This window comes from Limulus polyphemus, unplaced genomic scaffold (genome assembly GCF_000517525.1).
Source record: "Limulus polyphemus unplaced genomic scaffold, Limulus_polyphemus-2.1.2 Scaffold3659, whole genome shotgun sequence".
Taxonomy (NCBI): Eukaryota; Metazoa; Arthropoda; class Merostomata; order Xiphosura; family Limulidae; genus Limulus; species Limulus polyphemus.
In genome coordinates this window covers 96765-112581 of record NW_013669269.1, presented here as the reverse complement: position 1 = coordinate 112581, position 15817 = coordinate 96765, and the positions used below count along the sequence as shown (strand labels likewise).

General features: G+C 31.9%; 1 protein-coding gene across 3 annotated transcripts; it reads left to right on the top strand.

Annotated features, from left to right (window-relative positions):
- Positions 1-329: 329 nt before the first annotated feature.
- Positions 330-13839, top strand: LOC106469793 (methyltransferase-like protein 5). 3 transcript variants are annotated; one of them, XM_022398358.1, is made up of 6 exons: positions 330-486; positions 5144-5263; positions 5655-5769; positions 8335-8519; positions 9326-9408; positions 13192-13824. In XM_022398358.1, exons 2-6 carry the CDS (start codon positions 5164-5166, stop codon positions 13387-13389), a joined length of 681 nt encoding a protein of 226 aa, XP_022254066.1. In that variant the 5' UTR covers positions 330-486; positions 5144-5163; the 3' UTR covers positions 13390-13824. The 3 variants fall into 3 exon arrangements, with proteins under 3 accessions (XP_022254066.1, XP_022254067.1, XP_013785757.1); XM_022398359.1 differs by lacking the exon at positions 330-486 and adding an exon at positions 572-943 and having other exon boundaries at positions 8380-8519; positions 13192-13839; XM_013930303.2 differs by lacking the exon at positions 330-486 and adding an exon at positions 572-943.
- Positions 13840-15817: the final 1978 nt, after the last annotated feature.

Sequence of the window (15817 nt, the reverse complement as noted above, 5' to 3'; positions counted from 1 at the left end):
ACCTAACGCGTCCAGACATAAACATTTTAATAGGTGTGTTTTTGCCTTGACATCGCTATCAATGTGTAACAGTCAACCAATCATGCGCGTCCTCACAAATAAATTTTATAAAGTACGGTAAATCTAACTTGTCATACTTATTATGAAGTTTACATCTTGAGTCAGATATGGCTGTATATATCGGGTGTTATGCATGCACATGTATTGAATTACGTCATTAAGGAGGGTGATGCGACCTTCGGTTGGGGTTGCACTAGCACCCCACCCCTGCGGAAGGGCCTGCTAACTAACTTATTTTAACAGTTAGGATATCTTTGCTGCAAGTGGAAGTAGGTCTTACGTCTACAGTGAAAAATTAATAAATCTTATATCTTTGCATTTGGGCATCATTCAAAATAATGTAAAATTCGCGCCTTGCGTGTCTTGTATTTATATTAATTATTGTACTGACATTGGTCGGGAAAGTCGAAGTACGAAAACCTTGAGGTAATAAATGACCTTCTTTGATAGATTGTTTAGGCAGAGTATTTATGATGAAATTTAGTTGAATGGATGGCAACTGCCTGTTGTAGAAACACAAGAGTTGAGGACGACGTTTCGAATGTCTTCTGCTTACACTTTGAATTTCGTGGTGGAAGAAATTTATCATTCCTCATTATTCTCAATGTGCCTGTAATGTCATATAGTACAGTATTTACTTGTTAACTTTCTTTAGAGAACATTTAGTTGTTGTTACTTTTATTATTTTTGCTGCGAAGATTTGTTTTTAAATGTAATTTGAAGTACTAGCCCAGTATGTTTACTGCACACATTGGGCATCTTAGCCTAATGCCATAAAAAGTTATGATAAGTAGCATATACCACTACCAGGACACTGTTTTGCGGCCATCTTGATCGCGTTTATTTTGAAGAGTAAACACACAAGCATGTGGCTTTTGACAAGGTATGGTGAAGTTGCCGTTCAAATCACTTTGTTGTGTTAAATTATTCGAAAAAGTTTGTAACTTTAAGTTAACTTTATGATAACAAAGCATTGAATTTGAAGGCAATAATTACCAGTTACACTATACTATAGTATATTATCACCCAGTAATTATACTTGTTATACTACTACTAGTACTAGTATCACTATTAGTCTTACATCAGTTGTGGGAAAAGTTTGGAAAGTCTAATAAAAGATGCTTTGCAAAGTCATTTCATAAAGTTTAGAATTTTATTGGATAGTCAACATGTTTTCACCGAGGATTGCTTACAAATCTTTTGGCATTCTTTGAAATGTTTACTGCTTATGTAGATGACAGTAAGGGTGAAAATTTGGTGTATCTGGATTTTCAAAAAGATTTTGACAAGGTGTCACATAAAAGGCTTGTAAAAAAAACTGTCCTTATAGGTGTGTGGGATAAGTTAGCTAATTGGATAGAAGAGTAGCTGGATGGGAAAAGCAGAAGGTTGTTGTAAATAGAGTTCACTCATACTGGATTAATGTCACAAGTGGGGTTCTTCAGGGTTCAGTCTTAGAACCTTAGCTCTTTTTGATTTACATCAATGACATAGATGAAAGAATGGTCAATAAATTACTTAAATTTGCTTATTATATAAAGGTATTTGGTGTTGCTAGCTGTGAAGAGGATGCTGCTGCTTTACAAAAGGATTTAGTGAGTTGGGTGAATAAATAGCAGATGGGTTTTAATTCTAATAAATGCAAGAGGGTGATCATAACTTGAATTATAAGTATAATTTAGATGGTAATATAATGAGAAGGGGCAACTCGAAGTTATATGGAATAGGTTTGTTCATATACAGCCAGATGTAAAGTATAGAGTTGGTTGTTAACTATAATATAGGCCTTTAAAGCTTCTATTATCACCCATAGAGCTGTAGTTATCTCGCTTATTTTCCTCTTAAAAGACTCAAGAGCACTATTAAACTTTACCTTTGAAAGGAGTTAGGTTTGATAAGTTATATTTGTATGTGGGTCTTTATATTTAACCACCTGATGACTTATGTAATGGCTGTAGTTAGGGGTAGAATTGATTATGAGAATCTGCTTTGTTTTCTCATCAAAATGCTCAATCCTCATTCTCACAACAACCTTGACACACCCTATAATTAAAACTGTGTCCTGGTTTATTAAAGTAAAAAAAATTTCTATCACATCACATATGCTTTTCTTGCAATGTATTATTGTGTACTAATCATTGCTTAATCTTTCTGATACCAAGGACCACTGCTTCCTAAAAATTTATGCATTTTTAAATGAAATTACAACTAAAAATTACTGCAATTTACACATTAATATTATTTCAGTTTTTTTTTTTGTGTGTTTGATTTTGTGTAAATCTTGTATGGTTGTAATGGACTGCTGGTTGAGAAACAACTTATGTAATAATAGATCCAGTACATGACCTGTGGTCATAAATATCTATTTTAAATTGCATTTTACAATTTTTAGATTAAATCTTTATGAAAATATTTTAAACTTTATTTTATAGGGTGATATGTTAAATTAAAAAAAGGTTTACAAGTCTTATGTTACATTGGAAAGAAAGAAAATGATAGATTTTCTTTTCACACAAACATAACTGTGGAATGCTCATTTATAATTTGAAGGTTTTTGTGCCTTGTAAATCACAGAATTCTGTGTTATTTTAAACATAGCATTTTTCTCCTCTTCTATCACATTATCAACAATAACTTTAATGTTTTGTATTTCTTTCTTCATGCATTCTATAACTTCACCAAATAACCAACATTTTTTATTTTTTAATCCATCAATTATCTCCGAGACAAACTATTTTTCCTTCAGCAAGTAAGCTCTGCAAACAAACCCTAATGAGTGACTCTGGGCCTCTTGAAACTGTAACTTTATTAACATTCAAAAATAATAATAATAATAAAGGTAACCTACTCTGCCTTTAGCATACCTAACAAACTTTACATAGCTTATTTCTTCACCATAAACATAATATTCAACCAACCAAACCCCTAGAGCTAAGAAAAAAAGAAAGGGAAAAATACTGAAATCTGAAAGTATATTGTATGAGAAAGTAACTATAATGCTAACTAATAAAGAAAAACAAGTTGGTACTTTAGGTTTAATAATACACTAAAGCTCTCTGTATGCACAAAGTTTGTGACAATTTGTTCCTACCTTATACGACTAGGCTTTTGACAACAGCCTTGACCAGTTCAATAACGAGTAAACTCAGAAACCATTTATTAACATAAAAGAGATGAATTAAACAAAACAGTTCATAAATGCAGAATAAGTGACATTCAAATGCTGAGAAGCTAATCCAGTCAGGCACTGGTAGATTAAATCCTACATATAGCAGCTATAGTAATGAAAAATCACTAACTTTTAAAACTCTGAACTTGGCAGGTAAGTATTTATATACCACAGGTCAGCGTATATCAAATGCTTACAGTTATTAACATAACACTGTCACAAGCCAATGAACAACAAACACCTTGTACAAAGTAAGTGACTGTTGAGTTACATTGTACACTATAGTTTAATCATAGATAAGATGATTGTACATGTAAGTTATTACTAATAGAAGGTATGTGTGTATAAAGTAATAAGTGTGTACTGTTATGATCATGTATGTAATTATTATGTACCACCAGTCAGTTGCATCTGAAGGGAGATAACAATTACACAATTCTTACACTTTGGTTAAATGAAGAGTATCTAAATGTTTAGAAGGTTATAAAGTTTTTCATAAGGATCATGAAAAAATGAGAGTTGAAAATATTGTTTGTCAGTAGTAGCGTGGATAACTAATGAAATGAAGGTTTGATGAGGTCATTGAGGAAAGTAAGGATGTTTTCAAGCATTTTAATTCAGGTCCTGTTAGAAACAGAATTGTTTTTAGGACATACTTCAATTTTGTGGAAACATATTTAAAAAGATTATCTTTGTTGAAAGTGACTGAGTTAATTTTTTTTTTTTTTATTTTGAAGGATTTTTTTTATAATGTTATACAACCTACTTGGTAAGATGCTATTTGCAATATCCTGTATGTATAAAATCCAGGACAAATGTCCACTGGTAATAATTTCAAATGTAAAAAAATTGCATTCTTTCTCCCACTCCATTGGCCTCCACTGCTGTTGATGGTAACTCATTCCTTAAGCTAATCACCTTGTTAAAAAAATTAAACTGTCTTAATTGGTGCTTAGCTATTTTTCCAAATTTTATTCTTGTATGCTCTCATCCATGCCCTATTATCTTTGGAATAAATAAATCGGGGGCCTTTGTCGTGTCATTCCCCAGTGATACTCTTTTAAACTTTAGTAAGATCACCTCTTACCCTTTTTTTCTCAAGAGAAAATAAATTACGAGATCTTAACCTGTCACATAAGATAATTCTTCCATCCCAAAAATCATCATAGTAGCCCTCCTCTGAACCCTTTCCAGTAAATTAACATGCTTTTTTAAATAAGATCAAACTACACACAAACTTCTGTAATAAAACATTTAAATCTGTATGTGCCTCAGATGAAATTTGGCTTCTCTAGGGCAAGTAATTTTAACTTAGTCATTTTAAGTATGTTTTTTCTTTTTCTTTATAATCATCATATAGAAGCAGTGCATGGCTTAACTAGATCTCAAAGGACATGGGCAAAATTGTTTGCTGTCCTTTCCAAATGGGCTGCATGTGCTCTGCCCACACCACAAGTATCAAAACACAATTTTTAGAATTATAAGTTTTTGGCATGTGAGAATAATTGATTAATGAGTAATTAATTGATTAGCAAATTCCACTAATCACCCAGTTCTATGCACCATTTAAAACACCTAAAAAGTAAAAAAATATCTTGTGTGGTTATGGTTTTATTTATCAAACATTCTGTTCATCTGCATAGTTTAATGTAAAGGTTGTGTTGCAGCAAACACTTTTGTTTTGAATTTCTGTTATCCTTAGTGTACAAGTATATCAATATCTAGAAGTAGAAGGTTTTTGTGAAATTCATTATAATGAGAGGTAAGGAGTCTACCTTCTGGACAAGTGATGCTCAAGTTTTTCATGTGTGTTTTTGGTTGCAAATTACATGCTTTAATATTGAAACAAAGAAAAACAAAGTGTTTATACCAAAGAGTTTTGTGTGTTTTTCATTTATGAATATCTACTTACAGAAGTTCTGTAGATCTGTGACATGAAGCTGAAAGAACTAGAAAGTTGCTTGCAGTGTGTGGAAGTCTTCAAAAGTCCAAAAGTGAAGTTGGAACAGTACCCAACAAGTCCACATATTGCATGTAAGTGTTTTAATAAAAAAAAACTTGTTCTTTTGTACACAATCTAAATTATTTCATACCACAGTAAACTTATTTAAGAATATCCTTTTTTTATATATAAATCCTATTTAATAGTTATTGTAAATCATTCATTCCACAAAAATTTCGTTTGCATGATTCTTTTGATTCTAAGGATAATATTATCGTAAAATATTTCAGTTACATAGAAATTAAATTGTGATTTGACCAATTATTTATATAAAGCTATTAAAAACTGAGGAAGTTTATAAAGGGAAGGAAATAATCTTATAGCACCAATACTTTAGTCAACACTCGAAAAATTATATATATGTGTGTGTGTTCATTGTACAGCCAACACATGCTTTTATATTTTTATTTCTGTATATTTTAGCACGGATGTTGCATACAATTGACACACGTTATAAAGATTTGGATGGTTGTATGGTAGCAGATTTAGGATGTGGTTGTGGAGTCCTGGCAGTTGGAGCAAGTTTACTTGGTGCAAGGTAAATCAAAATATTCTATTATTTACATCTGTATTCTTAAGCCTATCTACCCATTGGTGAATGTGTAATGTAGTTTAATTGATATGTAGACATCTCCTTCATCAGTTAGCTATAGCATGTAGTACAAAATGTTATATATTGAAAAACAAAACATTAGGATCATGCATTCAGACTTATTTTAGCCAACCATAAGATAATTCTCACTCTTCATTCTGCATTATAAGTTTTGATAACATTTAATTAACAATAGATAACAGATTAATAAATCAGTTCAACTGTTATAACACAAGTTAACTTGACTTTGTGTTCCTTGTGGGAGTAGTGGCCTGGCATGGCCTGGTGGTTAGGGCACTCAACTCGCAATCTGCGAGTCGCAGGTTCAAATCCCCATCCCACCAAACATACTCCCCCTTTCAGCCATGGGGGCATTATAATGTGACGGTCAATCCCAATATTCATTGGTAAAAGAGTAGCCCAAGAGTTGGCAGCAGGTGGTGATGACTAGCCACCTTCCCTCTAGTCTTACACTGCTATATTAAGGATGGCTAGCTCAGATAGCCCTTGAGTAGCTTTTTAAAACAAGCAAATAATCCTTGTGGGAGGAACAAATTCAGTAGAAATGTTATCATGACTTAATTAATTTGCTGGGAAACATAACTACTGAATGAAAACATTCATGATAATCCAAACAATTTAAATATAATTTGCAGATTAAGACAGTATAAAAATAAAAACAAGATTTTTTTTTAACTTAGAAAGGGATTCTTTTTCTTTTTTTTCAGACAAGAATTATGGAATGGAAAAAGTTTCAAATATGGCCTAAAATGATTTTTTTTTCTAAGTCTGAATTCTTTAAATAGATATTTATGCATTATATGCTTTGTGATAAATATTACATAAATACTTGGGAGAAAGTCTAATAGGTTAAAGTTTGATTACTTACAGATCAAGAAGAGTTAGGTCAAGCTTGGAAATTTGCAAATATAGAATATACTTTACGTTGCATCTTTAATCAAACTGATGGTTACCATGAAATAATGTAGAATATATTTGTTATAGGTTAATTTTATACTAAAATAATTATGTAGAAACTTAATTACAGAATGTATTGTTTTTTATGGTAAGTTTAAAGAAGGTATTTCAGAACCCATTAATCCACTGACTGCTGATTCACCGTATAGGGTATAGTCTGTCTCCAGCAGGTGAATGCGAGTGCATTGTATATAGTATACAGCTCACAAAATTTTGCATGCATTTAAAGTATCCACAGCAGTCAAAGGGTTAATTACCAAACTAAGATAGAGCTTCTTCAGAACCACTTTTATTACAGGTTACTATTTCTAATAAGACCCAAAATTCATTGACAAAACTTGGATACATTGACATCTCTTCTTTGCCCAAAATTGTTAATGCCCTAAATCAGAAACTTTAATATTTGTGGTGCTCATGCACACAAGGAAACATGAAATGAAAAGTTATTTTTACAGAATACTATATTATTATTATTATAGAAAAAATAACTCATAAATATTACATTTCAATAATAAAATATTGTCAAATTACCATATACTTTATGTTCACCACAATTCAAAAAGTTGTATAACAAAAATTTCAATATCTGAATGAAAATTATATAAAATAAAATGATTAAAAGCAATTAATTAAGATAGCTAATAAAAGAAAAAAATGTTCCAAAAATGTAATATTGGTAAGAAATGGGGGTTAACAACATAATTTCCAAAGTAATAAGCTTCTGTAAAGAATAGCAAGATTAGCTTTAAAATTGCACATCTTGGCAAACTTTCCATAGACCCTCTATAGTATGTGAGTGTTGACTTCCGAAACCTAGGTTAAACAGACCAAAGCACAAAGTTTGGAACTTTCAAACTATATTTGAAGCCAGCAGATATGATGTTGATTGCGACTGTTGTGATTTCAGTTTGTTCTGCCATTTTTTTCATAAAATCAACCTTTGATTCCAAAGGTTGGCTGGTAGCTTGTGAGCCTTCAGATTCAAATCCCTTTTTATTGTTTTGCTAATGGTACTAGAATATATGCCTACTTTCATACATTCATCACAATGAATTTTTTTCTTTTTTTTTGACCTGTACAAAACCATCACAGCTTGGCTTGGGGTATGGTTTTGGAACCAATAGTTATGTTAAAACATTGACGTGTGCGATTTTCTATTTCTATATAAAACATTAAAGACTTACTTTTTCAGAATGTTGTGCCCTTTGACTCTACATCAATTAACAGTATTCACTGTATGTATATCTTTCTTTGGAAATAGCTGTGATGTTATCCTACACCCATAAGTCTTATCTGTGGCAGCATTACACTGTTTAATGGTCAGGAATTTACTGTAAACCAAATATATTTAGATGTTGTACATGTTATTTGTGGTGCCATGTCTCACATCTTTAATGATACTACACTGTAATAACATGGACAAATTGTTCAGATAATGCTGATAACCCTTTTTATATATTATATTACAGATGCCAGACCATAAATATTTTTTTTCAAGTTTTAAGATTAAAAATAATGATTCCAATATTTCAGTATGTGCTTTGGTATTGACATTGATAAGGATGCTCTGGACATTAGTTATCAGAATTCCTGTGAATATGAATTGAAGAATCTGGAGTTGATACAGATGGATGTGACAAAGTTACCTGATGCACAATGGAATCAACTGTTTGATACTGTTATCATGAATCCTCCGTTTGGGACAAAACGTAACAGAGGTAAAAATTTTGTGATGTAGAAAAGCTAATAATGTAATAGTGTAAATGATAAAATACTTTACTTTTGTTAACATTGACAGTGATTGATTAGTATACTAAGGAGCTTTTGTTTCAAATTGCAGGCATGGTATCCATTAAAACAGTCCAATTAACCTCATAAAAGATTTAATCATAACAAACTAATTAAGTAAAATACATGTATGTGCAATAAATGTTATTGTTGTTTACTCAAATACACCAAATTCTGTACTATGTATCAAAATACACGAGTTGAATTAATACTTTTTAAATTTAAAGAAAAAGGACTGGATTATCAAAAATAATTCAACTAGTTAAACTAAACTTTCATGTAAATATTAGAACTATAAACATTTATTTTTAAATGTAAAGTGTTTTGATGCCAAGTTTTTCATGTAACATTAAATCTACAATAATGCTTGAATCAAACCACCAGTATGTATCCTATCAGCAAGGTATACTAAGTTCTTTTTCTAGTTCATTAACATTATCAAATAGAATGCTAAATATATATTTTTATTCTGTGAATTTTTTTTACTATAGAAATTATTTTGCACTGTTTGCTTAGTGTATGGATGTAGGACAAACTTAGATCTCCTAACTTGGCCAAGTCTCTGAGATATTGGATTTATAGTTGACAGTATCACTAACAGTGACTGTACCTAATTGATGAAACAATGTATTCTAATTTTTATAAGCAACAACGGTATATTTATGATCTCTATGTAAGTAGCTCGCTTTAATGAAAAGTTAATATAGGTTACTGAGAAACTTGTATTATTTGTCAGGAATTGATATGCTGTTCTTAAAAACTGGGCTTAATATGGCCACGCGAGCTGTGTATAGTCTGCACAAGACTGCCACAAGAGAGGTATGTTTTAAAATACTCTTCATTTTTTTTAAATAGGTCTATATTTTTATATTCATTTAGAGCTTCTTTTGACCCAGATTTTTGATCCCTTTACTAAACATGATTTTTTGTTTTTTGGAATGTTGCAAAATCAATTGAATTTTACACAGAAAGAGTTTGGACACAGTAAGTTACTATCTTGAATTATATTGTATTTGCATTGAATATTTTTTGCAAACATTTTATCAAAATTTATATAATTTCACTTATAAATATAATTTTTACAATTTTAAGATTTATGTTATTTAGTTTGATGTAATTCTAGGTAAGTTGTAGAAACTATGGTGAAAGGTGATCAGTAAGAGTAAAAGTCGTGTAAGTTCTGATTAATTTACAGGTGATCTAATTGTTAACTTTCATGATTAGTCCTCTTAGTCAGACATTAAATTAAAACCTACATATCAAATTTATATACAGCAGCATTTAGGTAAATAGTGGTAAGCTTGAGGACTCGCAACACTAAATCTGGGTTTGATCAATGAAAGAGGCACAGTACAAATAGCCCAGAGGGTAGTTTTGTAATTCTTAACAATAAAAAAATAATTGCATGCAGTAATGGAACTAATGGTGGAAACACACAAGTGACATGCATACACAAGTCACAAACAACGAGTAATGACAATTGGATGGTCAGTTTATTAATGGTGCAAAACGTTATCACAGAAAATCCATAAGAAAAACATAAGTTATACACTGCACCTGGGATTTTGTATGTCTTTGCTGTACACAGAGCATTACAACTTGTTTTCATGCAACCATACAGTTCATCACATGTGATAAATATCCTGTATTATTCCCTTCAATTCAACCAAGTAATTTGGCACCTTTTGGCTCATTCAGCCTCAAGGATTTTCAGACTGAGACTTTCTGCAGGCCAATCCATAACTCTGAGCATTCTTTCACCATTTTACATGCAAGATATCGATATACCATAATGGCCGTAGGCTTGAGATTATTGTCTTGGTGGTTAATGAATTTCTGCTAGATGAGTCATTTCCTAAGAAAATGGCACGATGGGTCACAATCTGCTGTACTTGTCAGCAGTCGGGATACCATCAGTTTTGTGTAGATCACCAACACTGTTGACTGAGTTGCAACCCTAAACTTGTACTGATCTCCTAACATGCTTTGCTGTTATTGATTGTTCTTAAAGAATTAAAACTTTGATCCATCTCTAAAAAGCACATGTCTATAGCTGTGCTTGTTTTCACTGTTTGTGGTCCAATACCCATTTCAGCATTTTGGTTTTTAAGCAGATACACATTCATTGAAATTACTTTGTGCTATTCTATATCTTACTGTTGTTAAAGTTACATTCACATCTGTATTTAAAGTAACATCAGTAGCAAGATCTGTAGTCAACCATCATCCAACTTGTAAAGTATGTACCCTGAGACAACAGTACCAGCTTTCCCTAATAGAAATGAATAAAATCCCTGAAACCCGATTGCTTTTGAAAGGTGGACCTTTCTTCTTCAGGGGCAAACTGTAAATGGTGGTGTAATTGAATGAGTGATGTATATCGGCATTGAAACAGGATTCAAAACTAAAGCAGATAGAGAAATAAAAGAAGCTTATTGGATTGCTAATCTAAACACTGTTCAACCTTTCAGAATTAATCTAGATCCTGGAATCAGTGATCTCCATTCATTGGTTTCATCTCTGTCAGAAAAATAATTTTTATTCTTTGCATATTTTTTTATGTAATGTGAATGCTGAATTTCCTAAAGCTTAATATTTATTTAAGATAATTTTCCATACCTGTTTTTATTAATTGATTAGCACAACATATCTTTTTTAATCAGTTTCCAGGTGTCACCTTTATTTTACTTAAACACTTAAGTATAGTTTTACATATATTTATCCATTTCTAAAGTAAGATATCCCAAACACCTTTTCACATACACTATCACCATCGGCTACATTGTACCAGAAATGAGATGCTTATAACAGTACATAGAGAAATAGAATAAACATTTCCTGGAAAACCGGATGTCCTCCATGACATCACTAAACTCCTTTTATATATATATATATCACTCAATCGACTACACCACCATTCCCAGTTTGCCCATGAAGAAGAAAGGTCCACCTTTCGAAAGCATTCGGGTTATAGGATTTTTATTCATTTCTATGAAGACTTCTTGAACCTACATGTTTTTCTAACATCATGAACTTTCCCTAATAATTAGGGTACTTGGTATATTTCATGTACAGCTTTAGGGTGCTCAGCAGCTCTTGCATCAACATATTTTGGGGATGTTCAAGCACCCATGATACTTAACCTTTGGATAGTTTCAGATTTTCAACTTCAATCGTTTCTGTTATTAGCACTGCCAGCTCACATACCCTCTTCAGACTCTAGCACACAGTTGCTACTAAAACATGGAGTCTCCTGCAATTATTCACAAAGTATTTCAGTCCTGGAAACCATAACTGGATTCAAGCTACTATTATTATGCATAGTATTACTGCCTCTTCTATCAAAACTTGACTATGCTCTGGTGCAATTCATTTTTACACAATAAAAGGGTGTCATTCCTGTAGTATTTCTCTTTTTTTTTATCCTTTTTACTCATTTTTTCATTAATGTTTTTTCCAATTCTGTACATATATTTGTCTTACAACTATTGTTCTGGCAAAGCATGATAATAATTAATTATACTTCTCATAAGATATTATGTTAAGCCTATTATATAACAAGTATAATATTGTTGAAATACTATTAATTTACATTCTTCTTAGTCTTGAAAATCCCTAAGGGACTAAATTAATAATGTAGTGTTGAAAAAATATAACAGGCCTAACATAATGTCTTCAGTTAACTGTGAGTTTTACTGTGTTGATATTTTCAAATGTGGAAGCAGCTAATGACTGACATGGTGTGGAAGTTTTTGTTGCAAACTGCTCTTCTTCTCTTTTTTTTTCTCAAATCAGTAAGTATTAGGCAAAACAAGTAAGATGTAATGCCAGTTAGTTGTAACAATAAATATCTACTTTTCTTTGTGTTTTGTTTAGTTTAGTGAAAGTCTTATGATGCTTCTGTTGTGTTGCATGTAATGTTTCAGTATTTCACTAAATATAAATATGTACATCTAATGTATATTCTCTGTTATATGAACTTTGTGACTTAAAACTGTAAGGTATATTGAATAGGTTTCTTTTGACAAATGTTTGTGAATCTTATTAAGTAGATTTTTAAAACTTGGAGGGCATATTAGTAACATTAGTGTATTTAAGTTAAAGGAATTGTTCCGACCATGACTGTGTTTATTGTGTCCCTGCCAGCCTGATCAGCTCTGTATTGAGTGAAACATGTTGTTGGCAATGGATGTGGTAGACATAGTGTGGTTTAAATACTGTTATACACTCATTTTCTTTGTGAAAAACCCTAAGGGACAGAATAAAAAAATGTAGTGTTAAGAAATATAATAGGCTTAATAATAATGTCTTATGACTTGTCATCTTAGAAAAGGCATCCATAACATAAGAAATGGTTGAACTAAATAGTAATCTGACTACTGCTGTGTTTGTTGTGTCCCAACCAGCCTAATGAACTCTGCAGTGAGTAAATTGTGTCATCAGTAACGAATATGGCAGAGGTAGTGTGGTTGAAATACTATTATATACACTTCTTGAAAAACCCTAAGGGTATAAACGAAGAATGTTATGTTAAAACTATCATAGACCTAAGACTAATGTCTTACGAAAAGTATAATTAAGTACATATTTCTTCAATTGCAGCATATACGAAAGAAAACTAAAGAATGGGGTGTCAACATGGAAGTGATTTCCGAACTTAGGTTTGACCTTCCTTCAAGCTACAAGTTTCACAGACAACAGTCCGTGGATATTGAAGTAGATTTTATTAGGTTTTCTTTTCCATCTTCACATCTTCCGATCAAATGTACAGAAAAAAATTACTTATTATTGAAAAAGTAGTAATTGTGAAATAAAAATCACTTGGATATAGATAGCAATTTTTCATTTGTTAGTACTCTTGAAAATAATTATGACCATGATCAGTTAAACATTACTGTGGGAAAAATTTTTATCCAAAGAGAAGATTGAACTCTTAATGATTCATACTACATATCATTATATTGCTGGTGTTCACTAGATACATTTGTGTCTGATTTTACTTACAACTTTAGAAATTTAAGTGTTTCAGGTTGAAAATACCTCTTACTTTTAAATAGACATTATGAAAATACCAATATTTGTTTTTTGGAAATGCAGAAAATGTAAGTACCATTTGAATTTGTTTGTTATGCTCTCCTTTCTACATTTAGTAAATATATGACAAATCTAGGAACAGGTACTCTTCTTCCTCTGTAATAGCTCTTGAAATTAATCATGACAAGTCAAAAGTAAACATTTTTATGAAAAAAATTGATACTTATCATCTTTGTTGAGAAATTTTTCACATTTTCAATTCCCAGGTTGACATGCAAGACATTTTTTCCTCCCAAAAGTCATCATACATTGATTCTAACTTTAGTCGTAGTATACCAAGGTTTATTGAATTAAGTACACCACTCTGGGATTAAATGATTCACATTGTGGCCTTCTAACATACAAAATCACCTTTCAGTGTGTAAAAATTCCATTCCATTCATAAATACACATGTATATGATTTAGTTGTTGTTGTTATTTTAGTACTCTGTGTGACTGCCGTATTCAGTGACGTTTGTGTGCATAATATTCCTAGTTTAGAATATAATTTTAATAACCATTACGTTTTGTGTGTGTTTAGTTCCTTTATACAATTAAAAAGTAAGCACCTTCCGACATTAACCCACACTACTTTTTTAAACTATATGTTGAGTGGTTTTACGATAATTCGTTTGTCGCTAGGGTATATATATCTTACTTTGTCTCATCATCAAAAAACAAGTTGAAAGGTTTTTCGGTCTAAGATGCAACTTCGGAATCGAGAAGAGTTTCTAAATGCATCATTACGTTGAAATACATCAGTTTTGACCAAACTTAATTTATTTCACTTTTACCGTACTTAATTTAAGTCAAAGTTTAATGTAAGTAATTTGTAGTTGTAAATACTGAGGCGTGTAATGTACATACATTGATTTTTTGCCTCAAAAGCAAGCTTTAGCGAAGTATGCTTTCGACACATTATAGTTTTATAGCGAATTCAAAAGTTCAGAATGTACAAAATTCGATTTTTTTAAATTTGTTTATTCGTGTCTGATATTCGTGATATTTACTTGAATTTTCATTCAGCTGCATTTAAGTGAATACAACTTAAATAGGCTTTGCATTTGGAAAGTTGGAATATGTACGATTGTTCAATAGGCCTACATCATGTGGATGCACTTTTTATATCAACTATACTTGATGCAATAAATGATCTTGCATTAACTGTTGATCCAAGACATTGCATCAGTTCTTGTTTCCAGAACAGAGGGTGAATCTTTACGAGTTCAGTGTTAGAAACTTCTGGATTTTGTGATAATATAGTGTCATTCACTCATTTGTTATAATGAAGAATACTCTCATTATACTGCTTTTACCCTTAATATTGATCAAGAAACCACCTTCAATAAAGAAGTTCAAAGTCAGGTTTCTAGTTTGATGATAAAAAGTTTAATTAAAGACGAGAGGTAGTACACTGAACTCAACGTTTACAAAACTATAAGAGTTTTGATAGTGACACTTGGAGAAGCATCTTCAGAAGCAATAGTGATCATTTCACACTTGGTAGTAATTCTCAGTAATGAACCATCACCTCGATTTGTTACTTAGAACTACTGTACTTGGACCACAGAGGACATGGAGTAATAAAGACCTAGGTGAAAAAAAGATTTGCCTACTTTGTTTCCTATCTAGGGCCCCAAATCCCAATCAAATGGGGCCCTGTTTAGTAAATTTCCTTTGTCATTAACTCTCTCAACATGGGCTTGGTCAATTTAACCAACCACGTGACCTCTTTGTACTCTTTTAAAGTCTTTGCAGTTTTGATACTACTAACTTTTAATATAGTATGTATATCTTCACAAAACTTGGTAGACTTTTAGTAAACTTTATAAGTCTTTCACCTGCAAAAAGGCCCGGCATGGCCAGGTGGTTAGGGCACTCGACTCGCAGTCTGTGGGTCGTGGGTTAGAATCCCCGTCCCACCAAACATGCTCGCTCTTTCAGCCATGGGGGCGTTATTATGTGACAGTCAATCCCACTATTCGTTGGTAAAAGAGTAGGCTGACTTATAGTAGTATTCTTCTTACACTGGCTCCTCATATATCCTTGCTTTCCACAGTTCCAACAACCTTTCTGGGTAAGTCTTTTTTGCCGTGGCATCTTCCCTGTGTTGAAGTTGCCGACATTGTGCTTTCTTGTGCCCTGGTTTGTTAC

What these genes read in the sequence shown, in the direction of transcription:
- LOC106469793 (XM_022398358.1), top strand. Translation starts at nt 5,164, where the DNA reads ATGAAGCTGAAAGAACTAGAAAGTTGCTTGCAGTGTGTGGAAGTCTTC. An exon ending in GCAAGTTTACTTGGTGCAAG is followed by an intron (nt 5,770 to 8,334) that starts GTAAATCAAAAT and finishes CCAATATTTCAG; the next exon opens with TATGTGCTTTGGTATTGACA. An exon ending in TGGGACAAAACGTAACAGAG is followed by an intron (nt 8,520 to 9,325) that starts GTAAAAATTTTG and finishes ATTATTTGTCAG; the next exon opens with GAATTGATATGCTGTTCTTA.